This window comes from Felis catus, chromosome E1, assembly GCF_018350175.1.
Source record: "Felis catus isolate Fca126 chromosome E1, F.catus_Fca126_mat1.0, whole genome shotgun sequence".
NCBI classification, from domain to species: domain Eukaryota; kingdom Metazoa; phylum Chordata; class Mammalia; order Carnivora; family Felidae; genus Felis; species Felis catus.
In genome coordinates, this window is record NC_058381.1 from 25341754 (window position 1) to 25368032 (window position 26279).

Genomic DNA, 26279 nt, shown 5'->3' on the forward strand with positions numbered 1-26279 from the left:
GAAATGTTATAAACCATGGTCTTCATCTCAGGAAGCCCACGGTGTGACTGAGGAGTCGTGAATGGTACACATGCAAGAAAATTACTTCACAAGTCTTACCAGTGTTCACAAACACTAGCATCTGACAGTTCTCCTGGGAGAAGAGGTGCCAGCCCCTCCTGGCCAGCTGTGAGCTCTAAGAAAGTCCTGGGTCTACCCGGCACATCTTGCTCACTTCCCTGTTCCAGTTCCCAGTTGAACAAGATGGATGGGCCACCCCTAAGAATGAGGGCCTGGCAGGGGGAGGGGAGCTAGGCTCTGTGTTGGCAGTTGCCATGGTTTCACTCTGAGTTCTGGAGCCAACCTGCCCACCCGCTGAGACACTCAGGTCACAGAAGCAGTAGGTCAGAAGCCTGAGGGGATATAAGGAGTGCCACTCTGGAGCCCCCCCAGTGCACCTGTTGAGATGGAGGCCTCAAATGGGCAAGGGGGTGAAGGAGACAAGCCCCTAAAGAAGGTGAAGTGGGGTGAGGGATGTGAGGGAAGGAAGAAAGAAGGTCCTTGAGAGGCTAGTCTTGGAAAGCAGAGAACATGAAATTAAGGGAAGGAAAGAAGAAGGAAAAATGTTGATGTACACGAGTTAGCAAGAGACCAAAAGAACAAAAGGATAATTCGTTCAAACACAAGTTTATCAAAGACGTGTATTCCTGGCAAGATGATTGTTGGTTATGGAGACACAAGGGCATGTGTGTGTGTGTGTGTATGTGTACGTGTGTGTGTACACTTGTGTCATGGTCTGTGTGTGTGGTTGTGTGGTGTGAGGGGTGTGTTTATAGAGTTGATCGGCCAGAGTCACCTCTCTCTGGGGCCTGGAGGAGCCTAAGATACATACTCTCTCCATCTACTTTCCTCCGTTTCCCTGGTCTCTCCCTTCAGAGTGGTCTGGGCCGGGATCTTCCTTGTTCCCCCTGAGCACAAGCAAGAATTAATGCTCCCTTTTCTGAGAGGCTTTTGAAAGGTCAGGTGCAAATCCCACCATGTCAGTTTAATCCTGTGCTTTGACTTTAAGTATTATTTCGTAGTCACTTTGTCTTCATTAATTTTCAGCTTTTGGGGGGCCCACTTTTGCTGTCAGAAATCTCCTCCTCATCATCATCACTGTCACATGGTTTTCTGAGTGCCTGTTATCATGGCATGATGCTAAAGGTTAGAGGTGGTCCTGGGGCTTAGGCACTCAGTAAATGTTTGTTTGAATGAATGAATAAATGACTCCTTGTTCATTCCCCCAAGGAGTTTCTTACATCTCTTGGCGCCTCAAAGTGTTCTTATCTGTAACCAGGGATAATGATATCTAACCTCACAGAATTTGTGGGAGAATAAAATGAGTTCATGTTTATCAAGTGATTTGTACAATTAACTACTATTCTGTGCTATAATCATTTTAAAAGAAATGGGTAGGGCATTCTAGGTTTCCTAAGCAGGGATGTTCAGGGATGGGTTTCTTTCCTAGGGCTTACTGCTTCAGGACTGGGCCAAGAAAGGGTCCTCAGGGAAAATGGAGAAGGGCTTTGGCTGGAATTTGGACCACTGGTTGCCTAGCACTGCCCCTCAAGAGCACCTGCCTAAGCTCCCCAGCTGACCATTGCCTCCTGCCTCTTCCCAGGTGACAGATGCACCCTACTTAGAGAAGAGCTCCCACACCACCCGTTCTGGAGACTCACTTGTACGCCATGCCAAGGGTCTGGACCAGGACACCTTCAAAATTGTAAGGGGCCAGCCCAGAACCCTGTCTCTTGTTCCCTACAGGTCAGGAGACCTGGATCAGAATTGGCAGGCCTCAGAACCATAGCTTAGTGTCCCACTTGTCATGCTCTTGGGAAGGAAGTGGGGCAGGAGCTTGACTGGAGCCTCCTTACTTAACCCGCTTAACACTTCCTGGCTCATAAAGGCTTCTGGTTACTTGGGGCTGCCCATCTGCCTCTTTTCTCCTATGACCCCTCACTTGACCTGTTGCCTCCTCAGTGTAAAGAATATCTAAGACCACTGAAGAAGTTCCTGCGAAAGTTGCACCTGCCCAGGGACCTTCCCCAGAAGAAGAAGCTAAAGTACATGAAGCAGAGCCTGGTGGCTCTAGGGGACCACATCAACACCTTTCTGCAACACTACTGCCGAACCTGGGAAATCAAGCACTGGAGGAAGTAGGGCAGCCTCCTTGCCCTTCCCACTATTCCCACTCCTGGGCCACATACCTTTCCCACCCCCGATTCAAGGTCCCACCTCAGTCAAGATCCCTGAGTCCTTCATTCCTTCATCTTTATGTGAAAAAGTCAGGATCCTAGAGTGAGCATGGTGAAGAGGGGGTGGAGAGAATGGGATCTCTAGTTACTCAGGGCAGCATTGATTCATGGCAGCTACGTACACAGTGGACAAAGGACTCTCCTGACTCTGGAGAATGACCTCTGATTGAACAACTGCTGTGTGGTGTGGGTGCCCATCACCAGGTTGGGGTATTCAAGGTCTAGCAAATTTCCACCTCTCCACGTCCCCAGCGAAATCCAAGGAGGCAGCATGTGGTCCATTTCTCCCTGGGTGGGTCCTGGACACAAGACAAATGCTGAAGGGAGAGGGGCTGTGCTCTGCCTCCCTCAGCCTTGGTTTCTCCCCTGCAGGATGCTCTGGCGATTTGTCTCTCTCTTCTCAGAACTGGAGGCAAAACAGCTTCGCAGGCTCTACAAGTACACCAAGAGCAACCAGACAGCCAAGTTCCTGGTGAGGCGCTCAGGAAAGCTCCTCCCCAGGCCTGGCTGAGGGTTGGCTGGTATATTCTTGGATTGTGGGGGGAGGCCTGGGGCTGAGGGTCCCTCTGATACCACCAGCATCCTTCCAGTCATTTCCACACTCACTGGCTGGGGAAGACCCCACTGCCCCTACTTTTATCCCTATAGGGGGCGAAGTGGGGCTAAAGAGGGCAGAGGCTCAACTTCAAGTTCTTGATACTCTCCACACCAACACCCTGATGTTAACAAGGGCAGGGACCTTCCTGAGGAGCTATAGGTGGGGACGGTTGAGGCCAGGCAGAAAGGCACAGCCAGCTTGGGGAAGGCTCCAAGGACTAGCAACAGCCTGGCCTGGCTTTGGTCAAAAACAGTGACTCTCAAACATTTTGGTTTCAGGTCATGTTCACTCTCTTAAAAAACCATTGAGAAGCCCCAAAAGCATTTATGTAGGTTATATCAATCGATATTTGCCTCATCCAAAATTAAAACTAAAGAAAAAATTCAAAATAAGTACTTACTAATCCAATTAAAAATAAAAGCAAGGAGCCCACTACATTTTAACATAAATAATTTTTATAAGAAATATCTGTATTTTCCAAAACCAAAAAAATTAGTGAGAAGAATAGCATTGTTTTACATTTTTGCAAATCTCTTTAGTGTCTGGCTTAATAGAAGACAGCTCAGCTGTGTTCTCATATCTGCTTCTACAATCTCTTATATGTGATTTGGCTTAAGTACATGATGAAAACCCAGACTTGCACAACTGTATAGTTAGAGAAGAGAGGAATATTTTATTAGCATTTTCAGATAGTTATGGATATTTTTTAAAATTTATTTACTTTGAGAGAGAGAGCAAGGGAGAGGGGCAGAGAGAGAGAGAGAGAGAGAGAGCAGACTCCATGTTGGGTGAATAGCCCAATGCGGGGCTCGACTCTCATGATAGTGAGATCGCCACCTGAGCTGATAGCAAGAGTTGGACGCTTAACCTGCTGAGCCATCCAGATGCCCCTGTATATTTTTCTTTGCTACCACACCAAAACTCAACAAGTGGCAGCTACTTAGTAGCAATGTGGAATCTGAAACCATATGAATGAACGTTATAAAATACTTCTTTTTCTTTTTTTAGCACTTTTAGGTTTACAAAAAAATTGGGTAGAAAGTTCAGATGTTTCCCATATACTACCCCCTCTTGTTTTCCTTATCATTAGCATCTTGCATTAGAGAGGTACATTTGTTACCATTGGTGATCCAGTATTGACACATTATTAACTAAATAATGTCCATAGCTTACATTAGGGCCCATTCTTTGTGTTGTACATTCAATAGGTTTTGACAACTGCATAATGACATGTATCCACCATTACAAAGCATACAGAATAGTTTTGCTGCCTTAAAATGCCCTGTCCTCCACGTTTTCATCCTTTCATTCTTTCCCTCCAAACTCCTGGCAATCATTGATCTTTTTACTGTCTCAATGTTTTTACTTTTTCCAGAATGTCATATAGTTGGAATCACACAGTATGTAGCCTTTTCAGATTTGTATCAATGACTTTTTCACACTGGCTTACATTAGACTCCATTGGTTTCTCTCTTGCACTTTGGGTAGACCCCACTTTTCAGGGGGTCAGTGAGGTCAAAATATTTCAGGGGCCCCCAGGGGCTCACAGAGCACACTTTGAGAATCACTAATTCAAAATAATAATCATGGGTAACAGTTTCTATGTTCCAGCACTTTATGTTCCCTCCCGTGAACTTCAAAAGTAACCCTGGGGCACCTGGGTGGCTCAGTCAGTTAAGCGTCCGACCTCAGCTCAGGTCATTATCTCATGTCTCATGGGTTTGAGCCCTGAATCTCGCTCTGTGCTGACAGCTCAGAGCCTGGAGCCTGCTTCAGATTCTGTGTCTCCTACTCTCTCTGCCCCTCCCCTGCTCACACTCTGTTTCTCTCTCTCAAAAGTAAACAATTTAGGAAAAAAAAAAAAGTAACCCTACATGGTAACTAGAAATAGTGTTCACAGTGTGTAAGTGAAGATACCAAATGCAGAGAGCTTGACCCAGACCACATAGCAAGTAGAGGGAAGAGCCAGGTTCAAACATCTGGTTCAGAGGAAAGCCCTCCTCTAACTGTGGCACCTCACTCTTGCTGGGCAGCTTTAACGAAATCCTTTCCCCCCTTGGGTCTCTATTTCTTCCTCTGAACATGAATGGGTGAGTCGTTTCAGTGATTCCTCCTCTGAATACAAGGAGTTGCCATTTTAGTGATACCTGGATTTCACTGGCCAGGAAAATCTCAAAAGATATTTTCAGGTTCTCAATTTTAATTTTGTCAAGGACTTTAAAATAAGTACCATTGTTTCATTACAAAGAAATGCGTAAGACACTATAATTCTAGACTAATACACACATGAAAAAATGCTCAACACCACTTATCATCAGGGAAATACAAATCAAAACTACAATGAGGTTATCAGCTCACACCTGTCAGAATGGCTAAAATTAACAACACAGGAAACAACAGGTGTTGGCGAGGATGTGGAGAAAGGGGATCTCTTACATTGTTGGTGGGAATGCAAATTGGTGCAGCCACTCTGGAAAACAGTATGGAGGTTCCTCAAAAAGTTAAAAATAGAACTGCCATACGTTCCAGCAATTACACTACTAGGTGTTTTACCAAAGAATACAAAAATACAGATTCGAAGGGGGCATGCACCCCGAAGTTTATAGCAGCATTATCAACAAGAGCCAACTGTGGAAAGAGCCCAAATGTCCAGTGACTAATGAATGGATAAAGGAGATGTGGTACATATACACAATGGAATATTAGTCATAGAAAAGAACGAAATCTTACATTTGTGATGATATGGATGGAGATAGAGTGTATTATGCTACGTGGAATAAGTCCGAGAAAGACTACCATATGATTTCACTCGTGGAATTTTTTTTTAATGTTTGTTTATTTTGGGGGGCATCTGGGTGGCTCAGTTGGTTAAGTATCTGACTCTTCATTTTGGCTCTGGTCATGATCTCATGGTTTGTTAGACCAAGCCCTGCATTGGGCTCTATGCTGACAGTGCAAGGCCTGCTTGGGATTCTTTCTCCCCCTCTCCCTCCCTCTCTGTCCCTCCCCTGCTCATGCTCCCTCTCTCATTCTCTCTCAAAATAAATAAATAACTTAAAAAATAATAATGTTTATTTTTGAAGGGAAGAGAGACAAAACATAGTGGGGGAGGAGCAGAGAGAAAGGGAGACACGGAATATGAAGCAGACTCCAGACCCTGAGTGGTCAGCACAGAGCCCGACTAGGGGCTCGAACTCAGGAACTGGGAGATCATGACCTGAGCAGAAGTTGGACGCCCAACTGACTGAGCCACCCAGGCGCCCCTCACTCGTGGAATTTAAGAAACAAAACAGATGAGGGAAGACTGGGTGGCTCAGTTGGTTAAATGTCTGGCTTCGGCTCAGGTAATGATCTCCCTATTCGTGAATTCAAAGCCCGGTGTCGGGCTCTGTGCTGACAGCTCAGAGCCTGGAGCCTGCTTCGGATTCTGTGTCTCCCTCTCTCTGCCCCTTCACCCACTCAAGCTCTGTCTCTCAATCTCTCAAAAATAAACAAAAAAATAAATAAATAAAAACAGATGAACATGTGGGAAAGGAAAAAAAAAAGAGAGGCAAACCTAAGACTCTTAACTACAGAGAACAAACTGAGGGTTGTTTGTTGGAGGGGAGGTGGGTGGGGGACAGGCTAGATGGGTGATGGGTATTAAGGAGGGTATTTATTGTGATGGGCACTGGGTCTTATATGTAAGTGACAAATCACTAAATTCTACTCCTGAAACTAATACTACACTATATGTTAACTAAACAGAATTTATTTGTTTATTAATTTTTTTTAATGTTTATTTATTTTGGGGGAGAGGAGCAGAGAGAGAGTGGGAGAGAGGATATGAAGCGGGCTCTGTGCTGACAGCAGAGAGCCCAATGCAGGGCTCAAACTCACAAACCGTGAGATCATGACCTGAGCCGAAGTCGGATGCTTAAACTGACCCACGCAGGAGCCCCAGCTAACTAGAATCTGAATACAAACTTGAACAGAAAAAGATACTATAACGCTAAGAGTTGGAGGACGTATATCAAAGTAAAGAACCACCCAATAAAAGACAGTTGGCAGCCTGGCCTCAGTGTCTCTGTTTCTCTCCCACATCTGTGACCCTTTGTTCCTGCTGACTAGGCACGTGTGAGGTGCAGCCAGACCACAGTAATTTCCTAACAAGGGCAGGGCTGGGGCTCTGGAGTGTGGGGCCTGTCTTCTCCATACTCTCTAAACATTATGGGCCCATTGCAGGTGGCGTTCTGTCCCCTGGACACCCTGGAGAGCTCCTTGCTGGCCAACCAGGAAGACAGTCTGCCCAAGCTCTGCAGTGCCTGGGGGCTGCACGGCAACATCAGCGGCATGAAGGAGAGGCTGTCCAAGATGCAGGCCCCTGGCCGAGAGGCCTCCCTGCTGGGGAAGCCAAGATCCCAGATCCAGGTCATGAAAGGTAATGCCCCTTCCATGTGGGAACCATGTCTGGAGGAGGGGTCTTGCCCGCGGTGCCACATGCCCCCTACCCCCCTCCCCACCCGCTCCCAGCAGCCTGACACGTTTCCCTTCCCATCTTCTTTTTAGCCCTCCATTTCTCTTTCTGTCCATTCTCCTTCCTCTTCTGCACTTTTTTCTTTTCTCTGTTTTGTCCCCCTCCCTGCAGGCATGTTTATCATAGAAAGTTTGAAATGTACAGATAAGTATAAAACCCAAGAGGGGAAAATCACCCATTACCCAGAGACCATGACAGGTAACATTTGGGTGTGTTGCCTTCAGTGTTCTGTATGATTTCCCTCCGGAGGTCTTGTGATATATAGTTTTGGTTCCTGCATTTTTCAGTTAACAGTTTAAATGAAGGCGCTTTCCCACAAGACTAGAAGCAGAGACAGTTTCTAGCAGCCAAGAGTGGGGGCTTCAAACAGGGGCAGGGTGCCTACTCCCTGTTTCAGGTGGCTACGGGCTAAGGGAGTGGTTCATTCCCAAGGCGGGGAGAAAGTCGAGTCAGATGGACTGGGGATGGCCTTCCCAGCAGCTTTGGTCTCTGCAGTGATTGCACCGCTTGGCGCACTGGACGGAGGCTGTGGGGTTAGGGACAGACTTTCCAGCGAGGGGTCCCAGCCAAGGTTGGAACCTATGAAGGCCCCTTCCTGTGCACTGAGGTGCAAAGAGATGTGGGAGCCACTTACCCCTCCCTCTTCCGGATCTGGCTCCGGGGACCCCAGTTAGCTGCTCTTGCTTAGCTATTGGGGGAGAAAGTAAAGGCAAACAGGGTGGCCTAGGACCTCAAAGTGTGGTCCTAAATTGGAACCAGGTGCTCCTCTGAGGGTCAGGCTGCCTGGGGCTGATGCAGGCCAGCAGCTCTCGGGGCCTCTTCCACCAGTCATAGCTGCACCGAGTGGGAGAGCAGGGGTGAGAATAGGGAGGGGGCGGTGGTCACGAGTTAGGCAATTCCAGAGACCCAGAGCCCTGTCTGGGCTCTGTGAGGGTCCTTGGCCCTGGTGCCTGCAGTTTAAATTGAGAAAGCAAAACATACAATGGGATGAAGGCCAAGACATCATTAAGATGATGTAGGCCAAGCAGCTCACGAATCAGATCAGGAAAGTGAGGTCTGGGCTTATGGGTCAGCCTTTCCCTGTACCAGGTGCTCTGTATCTCTTTATTTCACTTAACGCCTGCAACATCCTCATGAGGAGGGTATTATTGTCCCCCTTGCACAAATGAGCAATCTGAAGCCATAGGGCAAAGGGTGGGACAGGCTGACTGGAGGAAGTAACTCTGGGACAGGCTTTAAAGAAAGGGAAAAGGAGGGGCGCCTGGGTGGCTCAGTCGGTTAAGCGTCCGACTTCGGCTCAGGTCACGATCTCACGGTCCGTGAGTTCGAGCCCCGCGTTGGGCTCTGGGCTGATGGCTCAGAGCATGGAGCCTGCTTCCGATTCTGTGTCTCCCTCTCTCTCTGCCCCTACCTCGTTCATGCTCTGTCTCTGTCTCAAAAATAAATAAAAACGTTAAAAAAAAAATAAAAAAAAAAAAAAGAAAGGGAAAAGGAGAGGAGGGGGGAAGGAAGAGTAGGAGGAGAGAGGAAAGGTGTGTGCAGAGGTGAGGGGCAATGAGTGGACAGTCTGGAGCCTGGAGGTGAATGGAAGAGCAGGTTGGAGAAGTGCAGGATGGGGAGGAGGGGAGGATGGAAGGGTCTGGGGGGGTGGGGTGGGGGGTAATAGGAAAAAGCCTTGCATGGTAGGTTAAGAACTTTGGCTTTCATGTAATTCTTTTTTTTTTTTAATGTAATTCTTAAAATAACATTTTATTCCTACCTATAAACATAAGCATAGCATAGAAAATTGGGTAATACCGATAAACAAAAATAAGCAAATATAAACACCACATTGTTATCACTACTGCTAGCACTTTCCAGATGTTTTTTACGCATATAAATACCTGTATTTTAGCCAAATGAGACCTCGCTGTGTATAGGATTTTGCTTGGAACTTGCTTTTTTCAGTTAATTAGATCAACCTTCCATGTCAACGTTTTCATTTCATCTCATTGTTGGATTAAATACTTCATATTCAAATTTTCCAAGTAGTCAAAGATATTTTTTGCGCTGGTTTCTCAAGCATGCATTGCCCTGGTTATGCCCCTTCCATCTCTTTTAACCTAACAATGTCCTCTTTTTTACACCCTGACTTGTTGAGGAGATCAGGCCACTGATCTGCCGAATGTTCCACTTTTGATTCTTGTTGCTTCCTTTTGGCATTTTTAAAGCTTGTTCCTCTTTAGATAAAAAGTCTTGGTGAATTCACATTAAACATTTGTTTGGGATACATTAGAGCTGAGGTTGTGTTCTTCACATTGTGGTAATATGACAAAACACACACTATTTGGCGGGCCCACCAGGAATGGGCTAAGTAAGGTCAATCACTGAGTCTATTCGTGATATTAAATGTATCCCATGTGGTGTTTCTTTGACTCTATGTTCATAAGTCCGTTTTTACGAAAAAAGATGGCAGTGGTGTTTGCAAACAGTCTAGCAGCAAAGTCCTGGGACCTGGGGCATGAAACCTGAGAGGGGTGCGGGGAAGAATCAGAGTCAAGACACATGGTATAGTCCTGACTGTGCCCCTAACTTGCCTTGGGCTTTGGGTGGGCTATTTCCTTACTCTGTGCTTGGGTGAGATCCTTCATCTGTAAATTAGGGTGATACCATCTTCCTCTGCCACAGGGTTCTTTGAGAAAAGAGGGACATAGGTTGCAAGTTAAGATAAGATTGTGTTGTTCTTCCTTTCTGTCCTTACCATATCCCCCGAATGTTACAGCCTGAGATTCTCTTACTCTTTGTGATGTTATCAGGACTGTGTTTGACCTTCCCTTTTCAGATTCTCTAAGGAAACTTCCTCACAAAACAAAACTCAAGAATAAGAGAATTAAGGAAGCCCCAGAGACTCCAGAGACCTGCCCATAAGAACATCAGGCTAGAACAGAGGGCCAGTTTGCCCTGGGTCCCAGAGCACTTGTCTTCAACACCTCTGCACCCTGGGGGCTGGGACCAATGAAGGGAAAGAAGAAAACTGTCTTTATCAGAAGGATGCTCAGGTCTTAGTTACGTATAAATGGGGCGGCAAATAAACAACCTTAAGACAGTTCTACCTTACCTGGCTAACAATCATCATTCATTCGTCTTTTTAATTTATTTAAAAAATGTTTGCCAGCTACCTTCTGATTGGCAGGTATGAATAACACAGATGAATAACACAGATGAATAAGAAGTGATCACCATCATACTCTAGTGCAGGAGACACACATGAATAGACATTACAACAGGCTGAATAGAGGTGCACAGAGAAACCTTGGCAGGTGACAAAGGAGTGGTGTGTGCCAGGGGAGAGCACAGTGGAGAGTGGAGGGGGCCTTGCAGCAGAAAGGGAGAAGTCTGGCAGTCTGCCTCAGTTGTCTGGACTTGGTCTCCTGGATAACCTGGGGGGAGAGAGGTAAGGGAGGTGTCAAGCAGTGGAATGAGCTGATGTGACCTGGCGATTGGTGAGATGCTCCGGAGGCAGTGAGCACAGTGCATGAAAGTGAGAGAGGGTGAGGGCCAGAGACCAAAGAAGAAATCATATCAGTAGCCTTAGCTGGGATGATGGTTCAAACCGGTGGTCAAAAGTCAGCAGCTGCATGCTGAATTCAGACCACTGATGTGTTAGTTGTTTGCCGGTTGTGGTGGTCTACTTACTGTTTAAAATTAAAAAAAAAAAAATTAGTTGCCAATATTAACTTGGTACATTTCACCTTAAAAACAACAAACAGGGGCACCTTGGTGGCTCAGTCAGTTAAGCATCCGACTTCAGTTCAGGTCATGATTTCACAGTTCATGAGTTCGAGCCCTGCATCAGGCTCTGTGCTGATGGCTCAGCCTGTAGCCTGCTTTGGATACTGTGTCTCTCTCTCTCTCTCTGCCTGCTCCCTGCTCATGCTCTCTCTTATTCTCTCTCAAAAATAAACAAAAACATTAAAAAATTAAAAAATAAACAAACAGCAAACAGCAACAGGGTCGCCTGGGTGGCTCAGTCAGTTGAATGTCCGACTTTGGCTCAGATTATGATCTCACGGTTCATGGGTTCGAGCCCCACGTCAGGCTCTGGGCAGACAGCTCACATCCGGGAGCCTGCTTCAGATTCTGTATCTCCCTCTCTCTCTGCCCCTCCCACGTTTGTGCTTTCTCCCTCTCTCTCAAAACAACAACAACAACAACAACAACAACAACAACAACAACAACAGATTTCTGGTTTTTAAAAACTTGCCCCACTTGGATGTGCCTTCCCACATGACCGCGCGAGGCTGGAGCTCAGAAACAATTGCTCAGGTTTCACTGATATTCTTTCTAGTTCACCACAGTCTCCACCCCCTCTCTCTTGCGTCACACACTGATCTTCTTCACCCAGTTGTATCACCCATTTGACTCTTCTGGCTTTTCATATTTGCTACCTTGGGGATATACAAAGTCAATGAAGGTGTGCATAAAAGGGGGATGAGTACATTTGTAACATTAGATAGAATAAAATTGACAATTTTAGGTGACAGATGTGAGAGATAGGGAGGGAGGAGGAGGAAGTGAAGATGGTAGATTTTTTGTAGATGGTGTTCAACTCCAGGAAGAGAAGCAGGTGCAATCATTTTCTGAAAACGCGGCAGAGTCGGAACTCTGCCTGAGGCAGCAGCAGACAATGCCTAGTGCTGCCTTGGAGGGGGTAGGACCAGAACATATGTGTGTGACCCTTTCTTCTCCCTTCCCTTGATTTGTCTTCATGAGTGAATATCATCAGAATGTTTAAATGATAAAATGATAAACGATAAACATTTAAAAAGCTTAAGTGACAGGGAAGCATAATGCATGAAAGAAGGCCCCAGCTCTCTCTTTGTTCTTCACACTCATTGCCTCCCAGAAATGGCAAGATGAGGAGTACTGAGGCACAGGTCTGCAGGCCAGCCTCACTCCATTGGTCCCTGACAGTCCTAACAAAGCAGGGAGGATTTGCCAGAGAAGGCGAGCAAGCTGGAGGGTGTCCCTGATGATGGGGGGGGGGTGCTCCAGTTTTCTCTACTCCTGAGTGATTTCACTGACAACGTCCCAGGAAAAGGGCCAGTGGTTCTGGGAACGGATGAAAACAGGGAGGTGTCCTGTGTGTGAGGCAGCACCACCCCCTAGAGGAATAATGGGATTCTATAGCAAGGTATGTGCAGAGGCAGACACCAGGAGGAAGTGGGGGGAACTTTATATCAGCCTGGGGACCAGCAGGATCCCTGAAGGCAAAATAGGCAACAGTCTTGGTTTTTGAGCCCTCTTAACTCTTTCCTCAAATTTAGTGAGATCTCATAATTCCAAAAACGAACATCACATAACATTGCTTCACTCCAAACCCTCCAAACAGCGCAGAGGATTTTTAGGCCAGTGAAAATACTGAGTGTGATACTAGAATGGTGGATACATGTCATTATACATGTGCCCAAACCCATAAAATGGGCAATATCAAGAGTGAACCCTAGTGTAAACTAGGCACTCTGGGTGAGGATGTGTCACTATAACAGATGTATCACTCTGGTGGGGGTGTGGATAATGGGGGAGACGATGCGTGTGTGGGAACAGTGGTATATGAGAAATCTCTGAATCTTCTGCTCAGATATGCTGTGGACTTACAACTGCTCTACAAAAATATGAAAACAAAGGAATAAAACCCTCCAACAGCTCTTCATCTCACGCAGATTAAAATCCAAAGATTTTGCAAGGGCCTATAAGGCCTACTATGATATATTCCCACTGTCCATTATGTTACCCCTCTGAACTCATTCTTTTCTCATACTTGTCAAGATACTCCTGCCTCAGGGCCTTTTCACTGGCCGTTTCCTCCATCTGGAATGTTCTTTCCTAAGATACCCAGTTGGCTAACTCCTTCATTGCCTTCAAATCTCTGTTCAAATGTTACCTTCTCAGTGGAGCCTTTTAAATTCCAACAACTACACATATTCTGAATATCTCTTAGTCTATTTTTATTTTCCTAAGACACGTATACCTCTCAAATATTATATAATTTAATGATTATCTTTCTTATTTATTGATGGTATCCTCCCACTAACATGTAAGTTCCACAAGGGCAGAGTTTTTTGTCTGTTTTGTTCATTGCTATATCCCAAGCAATTACAACAGGACCCAGCACAGAGTACATACTTAATAAACATTTGTAGAATGAATTAATGAATGAACTAACAAATCAAACTAGAGCATTTAGTCCAAACACTTCCTGGTTCAGAGGGGGGAAAAAGAGGCCCAAGAAGAAAGGTTGACTTCTCCAAGTTTGGACAGTAAGTCAAACACCAGAACTGGGACTAGAATTCAGACTTGATGCCTACTGGCCATACATACATGTGTCATGCCGGCCACCTCCCATACACCAATGACACGTGCTCTCCTTGCTCTTGGCCAAAATGCTTGTATCACTCAAATAACTCAAAATGCTTAACGTATTGCTTCTAGGATAATTTGTATTTTCTTAGTTAACATATCTCTGCATAAAGTATGACTCTCTAAGCTGGACTTGGAGACACCAGAAGCAGGTGGTTGGGGAAGGTTATTTGGAGGTGCAGGGGCCTATAGTGCCCATAGGGGTAGTCTACTGTGGGGAAACTGCCTCGCTGATAGCCAGACCAGGCAGCCTTCAAGGAGAGTCCCTTCCCTAGAGAATAGTGGATACTTTCCCTAAAGTCTTAAATGGAAGAGGCTCCCGACCACAGATATACTGATTGATCACTGCCTGACCCACTCCTATTCCAGGCTACAGGAGTCAGCTGGCAGCCTCCTCTTCCTATAACACTACCACAAATGCATGTAACTCAGCACAGATGGCAAAAGGCTTTGTATGCATTCGCATTGGATCTTCATGACAAGCTTGTGGGAGAGACTCTGTCCCATTATAGAGAAGAAAACAGCTAAGCACAGCTTAGAGGCTGGCACAGCTGAACTGAAATACTGACTTTCTGTGTCTTCTGACTGCACACCCAGTGCTCCTGTGTTTTACGATTTTTCTTTTGCGCATGCATTTTTTCTTTTTTTAAAGCATTTTTTAAAGTTTATTTATTTTGAAAGAGAGAAAAGGAGAGAACTGTGAGTGGGGGAGGGGAAGAGAGAGGGAGAGACAGAATCCCAAGCAAGCTGTCAGCATAGAGCCTAATCAATGCAGGGCTCCATGTCACATCTCCATCTCATGAATCGTGAGATCTTGACCTGTGCCAAGATCAAAAGTTGGATGCTTCACTGACTGAGCCACCCAGGCACCCTGTACAGACATTTTTTATTTTTATGTAGTTAAATTCACAGTCCTTCCTTTAATGGCTTCTTTAGGACTTTGAAAGATTTTCCCCACTCAGAGAATATTTAAAATTGTATCTTTCCTTCTAGCACTAGTGTTTCAATTTTTACATTTAAATCTTTAGTCTATCTGAAATTTATTTTGGTATAAGTTGTATAATAGGAATCCAACTTTTTTTTTTTTCCAGATGGCTAAAAGTGTCCTTGCACATGTGGGAGTGTATTTATAGGATATACCATATAGGGGAAAAAATCCATCTTTCCTGAATTGTTTGAAATGTCACTCTTATGATACTTTAAATTCCTGATTTATTTGTGTCTATTTCTGAACATTCTGTTCTGGTCCATTGATCTGTGTGTCCATGTAGGGTTTTAATGAAAAGGGAGAAAAATATACTACAATAACAAAACAGTGTATGATAAGGGGTACTTGACTGGCTCAGTTGGTAGAGCGTGACTCTTGATCTTGGGGGTTGTGAGTTCAAGCCCCACATTGGGTGTAGAGATTATTTTTTAAAAATTAAGCAAAACATCATATGATAGGAAAAGAGTATAGACAGATTCTAAAAAGAACCAAATACAACTTTTAGAAATGAAAAATCATCATTGATATTAAAAACCTACTGGTCAAGTTAAACAGTAAAGAATATCTGAATTCATGGATCAATCTGAATATCATAAAGAAAAATAACCAGACATTATGGAACTCCAGTTAAGCAGTATTTTTGCAAAAAGAAAAATGTAACCTGAATTTGATCAAATTTCCAGTTCATGGGAAATACAAGGGACTGAGGAACATATTAAATGACACTATGAGTGGGGACAGAATCCACATTTCTAGACTATGGGGAAAATCTACTGAATGGATGAACCATTTACTTTAATAAATAAAAGTTGCGGGGTGGGGGGAGAGGGAATCTAAAGATTAGGAGAGACTGAAAAGATATGGCCAATGAGGACCATGTTTACATACTGATTAGAACAAACATAGACATGACACAGAAACATCTATAAAACAGGGAAATCAAACATGAACTGACTACTTGAAGACGTAAAGGTATAACTAAATATTTTTTTTAACGTTTATTTTTGAGACAGAGAGAGACAAAGCATGAACGGGGGAGGGTGAGAGAGAGAGGGAGACACAGAATCTGAAACAGGCTCCAGGCTCTGAGCTGTCAGCACAGAGCCCGACGCGGGGCTCGAACTCACGGACCGCGAGATCATGACCTGAGCTGAAGTCGGACACTTAACTGACTGAGCCACCCAGGCGCCCCCATAACTAAATATTTTTGAGTATGGTAATAACTTTTTGGAGTTATGTACTTTTTAAAAAGAAGATAGAAGTTTATTGAATAAAACAAGGGAGCGGTGGGCAGAACTGTAGAGGAGAAGCTCTCTGCTGGAGTTATGTATTTAAAAAAAAAATTTTTTTTAGTGTTTATTTTTGAGAAAGAGAAAGCAAGCAGAGGAGAAAGAGAGGGAGGTGGGGGAGGGGCAGAGAGGGACAGGGACAGAGGATCTGAAGCAGGCTTTGTGATGACAGCAGAGAGCCCAATGCAGGGCTTGAACTCAAGAACCTCGAGATCATGACCTGATGAGCCAAAGTCAGATGTTTAATGGACTCAGCTACCCAGGCGACCCTGGAGTTATGTATTTTTAAAGTACTTATGTTTTAGAGATAAACAATGTATTATTTGTAGACGTCTGGGATTTGGTTTAAAATAATCCAGTGGTAGGGGAACCTGGGTGGCTCAGTCTGTTAACTATCTGACTCTTGATTTCGGCTCACATCATGATCTCATGGTTCATGAGTTCAAGTCCTGCATTGGGCTCTGTGCTGATGGTGTAGGGACTACTTGGGACTCTCTCTCTCTCTCTCTCTCTCTCTCTCTCTCTCTCTCTCTCTCCCTCCCTCTGTCTCTGCCCCTCTCTCTCTTTCTCTCAAAGTAAATAGGTAAACTTAAATAGATAAACAAATAAATCCATCCAGCAGCAAAGGCAGGGTCCATAGCAGATGAAGGAATAGTTGTAACAAGATTGGCCATGGATTTACAAATTGGATGAGAGGTACAAGGCAATTCCTTATCCCAGGTTCTCTACTTTTGCATATATTTGAAATTTTTTTTTAATAAAAAGTTTCAAAAGATTAGCTAATCCATTGCCTCTCTCCTATTTCTAAAAGAGCTATAATCCTCCTGATTTAAAACAGAGGATAGTCTTCAGCCTCGATGTAAGCCTAGAAACTTGCCCCAAAACAGATCCTTCCCTTAGGATTGTTTTTCTATAAGGAGGTGGAATGAAGGGGCAGACTAGAATCCAATTCAAGTCTTGAACTCCAGATAGCTGACAAGTTTCCAGAGAACTGGAACAGGAGTATCAGAGTCATGGAAAATGTTCTGGAATAAGGAAATGTTTTTGATGCACATAAGACTGATACAGGGGGATGGGGCGCCTGGGTGGCTGTTGGTTAAGCGTCCGACTTCAGCTCAGGTCATGATCTCGTGGTTCGTGAGTTCAAGCCCCACGTTAGGCTCTGTGATGACAGCTCAGAGCCTGGAGCCTGCTTTGACTTCTGTGTCTCCCTCTCTCTCTCTACCCCTCCTCAATTCGTGCTCTCTCTCTCTCTCAAAAAGTAAATAAACATTAAAAAAACATTAAAAAAAAAAAAAAGACTGATACAGGGGCATTGTTTGCCAGCAGGAGACTTCTGAGTTAAGTCTCTGAAAAGTCAGTGGTTCACAAACCTAAAACACATCATCTTATTGCACTAATCCAAGAAATGCAAATGAAAAGAATGAGATTCTTTGTATCACACTGGCAATGAAAAAAATTATAAAGCCCAGAGTTGCTGTGGGTGTGGAAAAATAAGAATTCTGATATAATACAACCTGAATGGAAATTAATACAACCTGGCACCGTGTGTCAAAATTGGACTCAGCAACTCCATTATGAGGAATTTATAAGACATGAATCTGAGATGTGCACAAAGCTTTAGTGTCAAGCATAATCATTAAGAGAGGTAATTACAATAGGGAAAAACTCTAGTACAGTGGTTTTAAAGAATATCCACAAATTCTGATACTGCTCCTTCCAAGGCATGGGAATAATTCCCCTTCCCTGTGTGTGAGCTGTCATTAGTGACCAACTTCTAATGAACAGAATATGGTGAAAATGGTCAGTGTGACTTCCAGGTAGATCACGAAAGATATTGTGGCTTTTGTCTTGCTCTCTCTGTTGGAATCACTTGTCCTGGGGGATGTCAGTTGCCATGTCATGAAGACACTCAAACAGCCCTATGGAGAGCTCATGTGACAATGAACTAAGACATGCCAATAGCCATGAGAGGGAGAGATCTTGGAAATAGATCCTTCAGTTGTAGACCAGTCTTAGGATGACTGCAACCCTCATACCATCTTTTTTTGAAAACCTTTTTATTTTTGAGAGAGCGTGAACGAGGGAGGGACAGAGAGAGAGGGAGACAGAATCCAAAGCAGGCTCCAGGCTCTGAGCTGTCAGCACAGAGCCCAACAGGGGGCTCGAACTCATGAACTGTGAGATCATGACCTGAGGCAAAGTCGGATGCTTAACCAACTGAGCCACCCAGATGTCCCGGTGCCATCTTGATGCAATTTCATGAGACACCCTAAGTCAGAACCACCCAGCTAAGCCATTCCTGAATTCCAGTTCCATAGGAATTGTTAATTCATAAATATTTTTTGTTTAAGCCATTAAATTGGGGGTAATTTGCTGTAAAGCAATAGATAACACTTCCAACAATAGAAGATGCATTAAATAGATTATGGTCCATCCACATGGTGGTATACTATGTTGTCATTAAAAATAACATTTTCCATATATAATAGTGTAGGGAAACAGTTTGATAGAAAGAAATAAAGCTGGATACCAAAATGCATATGAAACATGAATGAAATGTGAAATACACATATACAGGAAAAAAAAAGAGAGAAATGTGCCAATATTTTAAATGTACTTATCTCTTGGTTATACAGTTACAAGAATTTTTCTTAGTAAAAATATTTAAAATGTAAAGATAGTTACAAAATGAAAAGTTTTTCTCCCTTATTAGAATTCTACCCCTACTCCTTCTTTCCAAAGGTGATCATTGTCAATATATTTTTATAATGAATATACTTTGAGAAAAATGTTTTCACATATATTTTTACATAAATATGTATGGTTTTTTTTGTTTACATAATCACTAGTTATTCACCATGGGCTTTTCCTATATTCATGTTTCTTGGTTATTTCTACATAAACATACAGTTTGGTATTTTAATCATTGCAATCGTTTGATCTTCTGCATATTGTTCATTAACTGAATCTATGATTATCTAACCACATTCCTATTAATGTTTAACTGGCATGTTATTTGGTTTGTTTTTATCATAAGTGTACTCTAATTCTGATCTGCTGTTCCCCCCAGTCCCCCACCTGCCTCCCCTCTGGTAACCACCAGTTTGTTCTCTATAGTAAGAGACTGTGTTGTCTTTTTTTTTTTTTTTTCCCTTTGCTCGTTTGTCTTAAATTCCACATGAGTGAAATCCTAGGATATTTGTCATTCTCTGACTTATTTTGCTTAGCATTATCCTCTCCAGCTCCATGCATGTTGTTGCAAACGGCAAGATTTAATTCCTTTTTATGGCAAAATAATATTCATATATATATGTATGTATGTATATATATATGTGATGCAATCTCATGATATCTATATATCTATATATCACATCTTCTTTATCCATTCATCTACTGATGAACACTTGGGCTGCTCCAATAGTTTGGCTATTATAAATAATGCTGCAATAAATATCAGGGAGCACATATCCCTTTGATTGTTTTTGTATTCTTTGGGTAAATACCCAGTAGTACAATTCCTGGATTATAGGGTAGTTCTATTTTTAATTTTTTGAGGAACCTCCATACTGTTTTCCACAATAGTTGCACCAATTTGTGTTTCCATGGACAATGTTAAGAGGGTTCCTTTTTTAAAGTTTATTCATCTATTTTTGAGAGACAATGCATGTGTGGGTGGGTGAGTCAGAAAGAGAGGGAGCAAGAGAATCTCCACGTTGTAAGGCTCTCCAGAGAACCTGATGCTGGGCTTGAACTTGAATGGTGAGATCATGACCTGAGCCGAAACCAAGAGTTGGATTCCTAACCAAGACAGCCACCCAGGTGCCCCAAGAGGGTTCCTTTTACTCTGCATCCTTGCCAATGCTTGTTTCTGGGTTTTGTTTTGTTTTGTTTTGTTATAGAGAGCGTGAGCAGGGGAAAGGGGCAGAGGGAGAGAGAATCTTATGCAGCTCCATGCTCAGCACAGAGCCCCATGCAGAACTCAATCCCACAACCCCAGGATCATGACCTGAGCTGAAATCGAGTCAGTTGCTCAACTGACTGAGCCACCCAGGCACACATTGACAGGTGTGATGTGATAGCTCATTGTAGTTTTGATTTGCATTTCTCCGATGATAATGTTGAGCATCTTTTCAGGTGTCTATTGGCCATCTGTATGTCTTTTTTGAAGAAATATCCGTTCATGTCTTCTGTCCATTTTTCAATTGGATTGTTTTTTGGTACTGGATTGTAGAAGTTCTTTATATATTTTGGATATATATACTGATGAATTTGCCTTGAATTTTCAAACTACAAAAATAAATGTCTATAAAGTAAGTGAGTGTGGTTTGCTAACACACTTAAAATAATATGTCAGGGGCACCTGCGTGGCTCAGTCACTTGAGTGACCCTTGATTTCAGCTCAGGATCCCAGTGTTGTGGGACTGAGCTCCATGTCGAGCTTAAACTCCTGCTTACAATATTCTCTCTCTCTCTCTCTCTCTCTCTGCCCCTTGCTCACTTGAGCCCTCTCTCTCCAAAAAACAAAACACACACACAAAAATCTCTCTCTCTAAAAAAAGAAGAGTATCTGTCAAGGAGTAAACTCTATGTTAAATTTGTTAAACGCACAAATCAGCAATATTTATACGCTGGGAAGTTTTAATTCTTGAGTTACACAATCATATGGTAATGGCTTTAGCAAAGCTTTAAATAAAATGCTGCTTAAGTATCAAGAAGAGGCAACTCAGGGAAGTTTCAGGGAAGGCTTCCTTGTCCTTTGAGGTTGACAGATGAATTAAAGTTTAGGCAGAAAATGAGATTCCATACAAAAGAGAGAACAGCATGTTCAAAGTCATGGAACGTAAAAGGAAAAATTTTACAAGTATCACTGAAGGTGGCAGTCGAAATAAAACCAGTGCTATTGCAAGTGAAGGTGGAATTTTTTAAATGTTAATTTTCTTAATAGTAATTTAAAATTTGGTGTCATTTCCTGTACTTGCTGTTCTGAGTGCTTAAGATTCATGTTGTTTCATGGCAGATGTTTTAAAAGACCTATTTTGACACCCCCCCCCCCCATTCATATGAAGAAATGAAACACAAAGAGGCTCATAATGACGTATCTCAGATTCTTACTGCTCAGAGGCAGAGCTGGAACTGAAACCCAAATCCAGGGTTCTCTCCACTATTGCCAGCAGAGTTTCACCAGGTCTCCTCACCCGCCTTCAGCTTCAGAGATAGAAGACTAGGGAAAATGGTGTAGTTACTTTTGTAAAGACTAAACACCTCCTGCATTAAGTACTACCTTGTCTTTTCCAAGTACCTTAGTGAGCACCATCTCCAGATGCGGTTACCACGTGTCTCCTCTGCCACACATCTTATTTTTCTTGAACAAGAGCACTTATGTTGTGGTTCCAACAGCTTCTCTCACACTGTTCTCTAATAAAGACAGGCTGCAATAATAATCCCAAGTCCTGACCAAAAGCGATCACAACTACATTGGAAACAGATACACTATGAATGCAGGAACACTATATTTATTAGGTCAGTAATTCATTTTTAGCAATACAAGTACAGAATATATCACAATGCTGGTTACAAACATACTTAGTATGGTTCAATGGTTACACATAATGGTGGGCACTACAAGTTTGTGTTAAGGATGATATGAAAGGTCATTCTGACACAATGAAGAATCGTCTTAAAAAAATCTATCAATGACCCTAGATATTTCTATAGAAATTACTGTGGCACTATTCGTGGGGATTTTCATGTAAAGAATTGTTAGTAATTTGTTTCATTAAGAGCTTTTGAGTCTACTAACCTAAAATCCCCTGTTGCTTAATAAAGTATAAAAATAGTACTGACTTGGTAATATTTAATAAAATGTAGCATTCATTCACATCATAAAAGTAGAACTAAATTGAAAAGTTTTAGTTACCATGGCAACATATCTTTCCATAAAAGGAATATACAGAAATGAGTAATGTTACACAAATGGTACCTGCAACAGTTATTTAGTGATCCAACACTTAATTTGTGCACCACAAACCAGGTTTTCTAGATATCTATATATAGCATATATTTTTAATCTTAAATTTTACTTTTGAAAAAAATGTGCACTTCAACAAACTCACTAAGGCCACTCATGCTATAGATACCTAGGATTGCAATTAAAGAATAGTATTATTTAATAAATCCTAAAGCACATTCCTTCAGATCACCAACAGGGTAAAACCAGTTTTCTGCCTAACACATTCCTGAGATTTGTGGACAATACAACTACTAGTGTTCAAGCTGGATAGTAATCCAAGTGTCAGATTAAAAAATTTTCTTTTTCCTAGCAAGAACTGAGGTCCTCCAAAGCCAAGAGGTGAAATATATACATTAATTTTTAAAGCAAAAATAAAACTCTTAAAAAAGTCTATACTTATATAAATAAGTATTTTTCCAGTAGTAACTTTGCCATCCAGGAAAGGAAGAGTTTGCAAGCAGCAAGGCTACAAATTCTGGGGAGAAAAATAAAGACCAAGTGGCAGTTAAGAATACCTGCTACTAAGCAAACCGTTGTTTCAATTCGTAAAGTACGGCCACAAGCTTCAATTGTGTTTCAGGTGTGTTTACTGTTCAGCATTCTGTTTGCACGTAAGGAGCTACCAAATGGCACTCCCATTTATGTATAAGATTGCAGCCTATGTACTTAATTTTCACAACATCATGAACTCTTCCCAAACAGGCTGGGAACAAAGGCCTTTGTCAAATCCTTTATTTTCACTAATGAGCGCATACTGCACAAGGGTTACTACAGAGCAATGGTGAGTTTGTTTTTAACCAAGCAGAGACAAAGCTTTGATGACAATAGAGGTCCTAAAGCTTTGGGCAAAGTCAGCTTTGGGAACCCTTAAGTATGGTGTTCTAAAAAACCCAATCAGTTCTATTACACTGGATGCTGGAGTGACTGACAATCTGTAGCACATGAGTATTTGTAGAGCCCCCTGATGCACCCAACTTGAATAGCACCAAACTTTAGGAAAAAGACTGGGTAAGAGGAAAGAAATGAAAGTCAGGAAGAATGAGACCAAAGGCCCTTTATTATTTTGCTGAACTTTCAGAAATATCTTTAGGTTGGTTTAGGCTTCCTTACACCTAACCCCACCCTATGTGAAAAGCTTGTGCAAGCTATTGGTTATTGTGAGGTAAATTTTATTCTTTTCTTTCTTTGAGATTCTTTTTAACCCCATAAATCATGGTGACATTCACCTCTCTAATTTACCCTAAACATCCCTAGGAAAAGGATAAATCCCACACTTAAAATCATAAGGGTATTATTCATTAGAACCAGAATTAATAACATATTGTTAGATCATTAACAGAAACTGGCAATCTCTTTTCTCAACCTACAGTGTTTGCATTAAATCAAACAGATTTACAGAACACTACATTAAAGCAGTGGTAATAAAGGGAAACTACCAATGGTTTTTAGAAAAACTGGCTGCCACTTAACATTATCACCCTGTGATCTTAGGCTTCTAAATATCATGTTGCTTTATAGCTCAAACTGAATTAAGAGAGGATGAGGCCTTAAGTCATTTGCTTGATTTTATCATAGGAAATGCTGTATGTGCACAAAACCAAAAAATACAGATTACAAAAAAAAAAAAAAAAAAAAAACTTCGTATGGAAACGTGAGTTTCAAAATATTTATTGAAAAACAATTTACCATGACATTCCTATACCACAAACATACCACAGGACTCTAAATAACCAACAAAAGTATACAAAGCCTATCCTGAAAATATCTTTGGAGGTATTAAATATATAGGCCCACGAGGATAGAGCTAAGTAACTTAAAAAATGTTAGTCCTTGGTCACAGACTATTTGGTAATTAACAAAGAGGTGCCTCTTGGCATTAGACTGCAATGAGCTGGGAGGGGAGATGCAGGTGTGCCAATGTACTCCTTTTAAAATTAAAAAGAAACTAATTCAATTTGAGGAATAAACTCAGGTTTTGAAATCATAGTTATAATCCTAGGGTCCAGGCTTATTTCATCTCTTTACGTACCTCCCCCAGTCAATCCCCTCCTGGGGTCTTAAAAACACTGGCTCATAACTAACAAGACTGCAAATAATAGTTTTAAACAAGATTAGATTTGCGAAGTTCAAAAGTGTTTAAAATCAAATTGATCTGAAATCTCTAATTAATTTTTCTGTACTCAATGTGGCAGACAGTTTAGATTTCTTCCCCCCTCCAACCCCAACGTGCATGTTAAAAGAAAACCAAAATTCAACACACATTCACTCACCCACAGACTACTCCAAGCATTAGCCAAGAGCAACATCTCTAACAGCCAAGTCATGAACCCCTGAAAATAGGGGGGAAAACCCTGATTCTTAACTATAGAGGCACCCAATAGGCCACTATAATAAGAACTGAGGTAACAGCAAAAGACCTTTTGTTTCTTGAATTGCTACATGTTACAACTTCCCAAATTTGAATATTAATTACCTCAACATTAAATAACCCAACTGGGTTAAAATTTAAAAAATCAAAACCCAATAAAAGGAAGACAAGTTAGTGAAATAGATATATAATTAGGGGATCTTTGTATTTGACTCTTGAAGTTCAAATAAAACGACCCAGTTGTACTATTATTACCATAAAAACAAAGGATCTCAGAAGAATTGCTTCTTTTGGGCATTCATTTTTCCATGAATCCCCACAAACCACATAGTAACCTAAAAGTCCCTCCCAAACATGAGCTATTATTTCATGACTCTTAGCCAATATACTTGTTAATTGCACTGATTATTAGGGTAACATTTAAAATGAGGGGGTTGGTTGCGGCAGATATTCATAGACTTGCTTATGGCACTGCCATCTGTGCACACTGACTAAAGATATGCCACTGAAATTGCCAAATTTCTCAAGTTTGGTGTCTAATTACATGAATATAAGTTTTGCATTATTACTTTTCATCATATATCTAAATGAAACATTCTACTGATAAAAGTATATGCAGGGGCTAAAATAATAACCTAAAGCCTCTGGTCCAAATAACCCCTTTCTAGATTAGGCTGGTCCATTTTAGGTCCTCCTGGTCCTGTCAGCAAATGCTATCAGAGCATCTTGCATTGTTGTACCAAAAAACCCCAACACAACCAAAGGGTTAATAAAAGTGCTGGTCTGTTAGCTTTTCTATGATTTACAGATCAACACTGGTCCAGTTCAGATGAATCTGACAGTCCTTCCCGTAAGAGAGCTCTGGAGTGGTTGTATCCACTTCCGTGGGTAAGGTGGCCAAACCTAAGTCAGGATGTCCCTCTTCTATCAGCACTGTGTTAACTTTTCCATACTGCACATAAAGATTTTCCCCATAAAATTTCTTTACAATACAGTATTGAATACCTCCACAAGGAAGAATTATATGTTAAAAAGTTGTTAAAATCATCCTTACGTAATAAGAATGCAACTCTTTTAAACTCTTAAATAGTTTTATTTAGGGGTTCTTTTCAGGCTTTCTGCAAAATGAATTATTTTTTTAAATGAAAAAAAAAACAACAAAAAGATTTCCTGTTGTTTGTTCTACTAGGTTGAAAATATGGGCCAGACTACTTATACATGCGGTACATGCTGAATATAACTGAATATATGCTTATTCCTACGGACACTCTGCAAGATAGGGATCACCCAAATAGGGTCAATGGACTGGACCAGTGTTTCAATGCAAATTCCAGCCCCAAAAAACAACATGGTTTTGATTTCACAGTATGAATTCCCTGGAATCTGGGAAAAGGTAAATTAGTTAACTGAGGTACTCCCTCAGCAGCTCGGTCCCTCCACATTCTGAGAAATCAAGAAGGACTGTACCACTTCTTCAGTGGACTGGGGGCTGGTGTTGACGTCTTCAAGAGCATCGGTCACCGAATACTGACGATCTCGCAACCGGTTCCAGTTAGACAGAACGTTGTGATATTCAAACACTTTCTCATAATTCCCAATGGAGTTGTAAAGTTTAATGAGACCTCGGTAGTCATATTCTAGTCCACTGTAGCCTTCACCAAACAGTTTCTTCCCTGAAAGTAACACACACACACACACACAAAGAAAGAAAGAAAGAAAGAAAGAAAGCTCAAATAATGAAGCAACAAGAGGTTCTTAAAGACAACACAAGTTCAATTCTTTAAATAGGATGGCTTGGTTTTATTTCCTAGGATAAATGAGAAACTAATGAG

At 42.1% G+C, this 26279-nt stretch overlaps 2 protein-coding genes across 4 annotated transcripts in view; one reads left to right on the top strand and one right to left on the bottom strand.

Moving 5' to 3' along the window:
* The first annotated feature begins 316 nt into the window (after positions 1-316).
* CE1H17orf64 (chromosome E1 C17orf64 homolog) overlaps positions 317-26279 on the top strand; it is an 84395-nt gene continuing 58432 nt past the window's right edge. For 2 of the 3 annotated variants that reach the window (XM_019817571.3, XR_006589298.1), the window contains exons 1-5: positions 317-496; positions 1643-1744; positions 2002-2177; positions 2649-2748; positions 7099-7294. In XM_019817571.3, coding sequence (XP_019673130.2) covers positions 446-496; positions 1643-1744; positions 2002-2177; positions 2649-2748; positions 7099-7294 — 625 coding nt within the window. In that variant the 5' untranslated portion in view covers positions 317-445. Of the gene's footprint in view, positions 497-1642; positions 1745-2001; positions 2178-2648; positions 2749-7098; positions 7295-10211; positions 10487-26279 lie in introns of those variants that run through there. The other variant, XM_003996606.4, reaches the window with a different exon arrangement.
* The window catches only part of APPBP2 (amyloid beta precursor protein binding protein 2), a 53044-nt gene continuing 48331 nt past the window's right edge, over positions 21567-26279 (bottom strand). Inside the window, exon 13 of the mRNA XM_023244758.2 lies at positions 21567-26120. Coding sequence (XP_023100526.1) covers positions 25867-26120 — 254 coding nt within the window. The 3' untranslated portion in view covers positions 21567-25866. The remainder of the gene's footprint in view (positions 26121-26279) is intronic.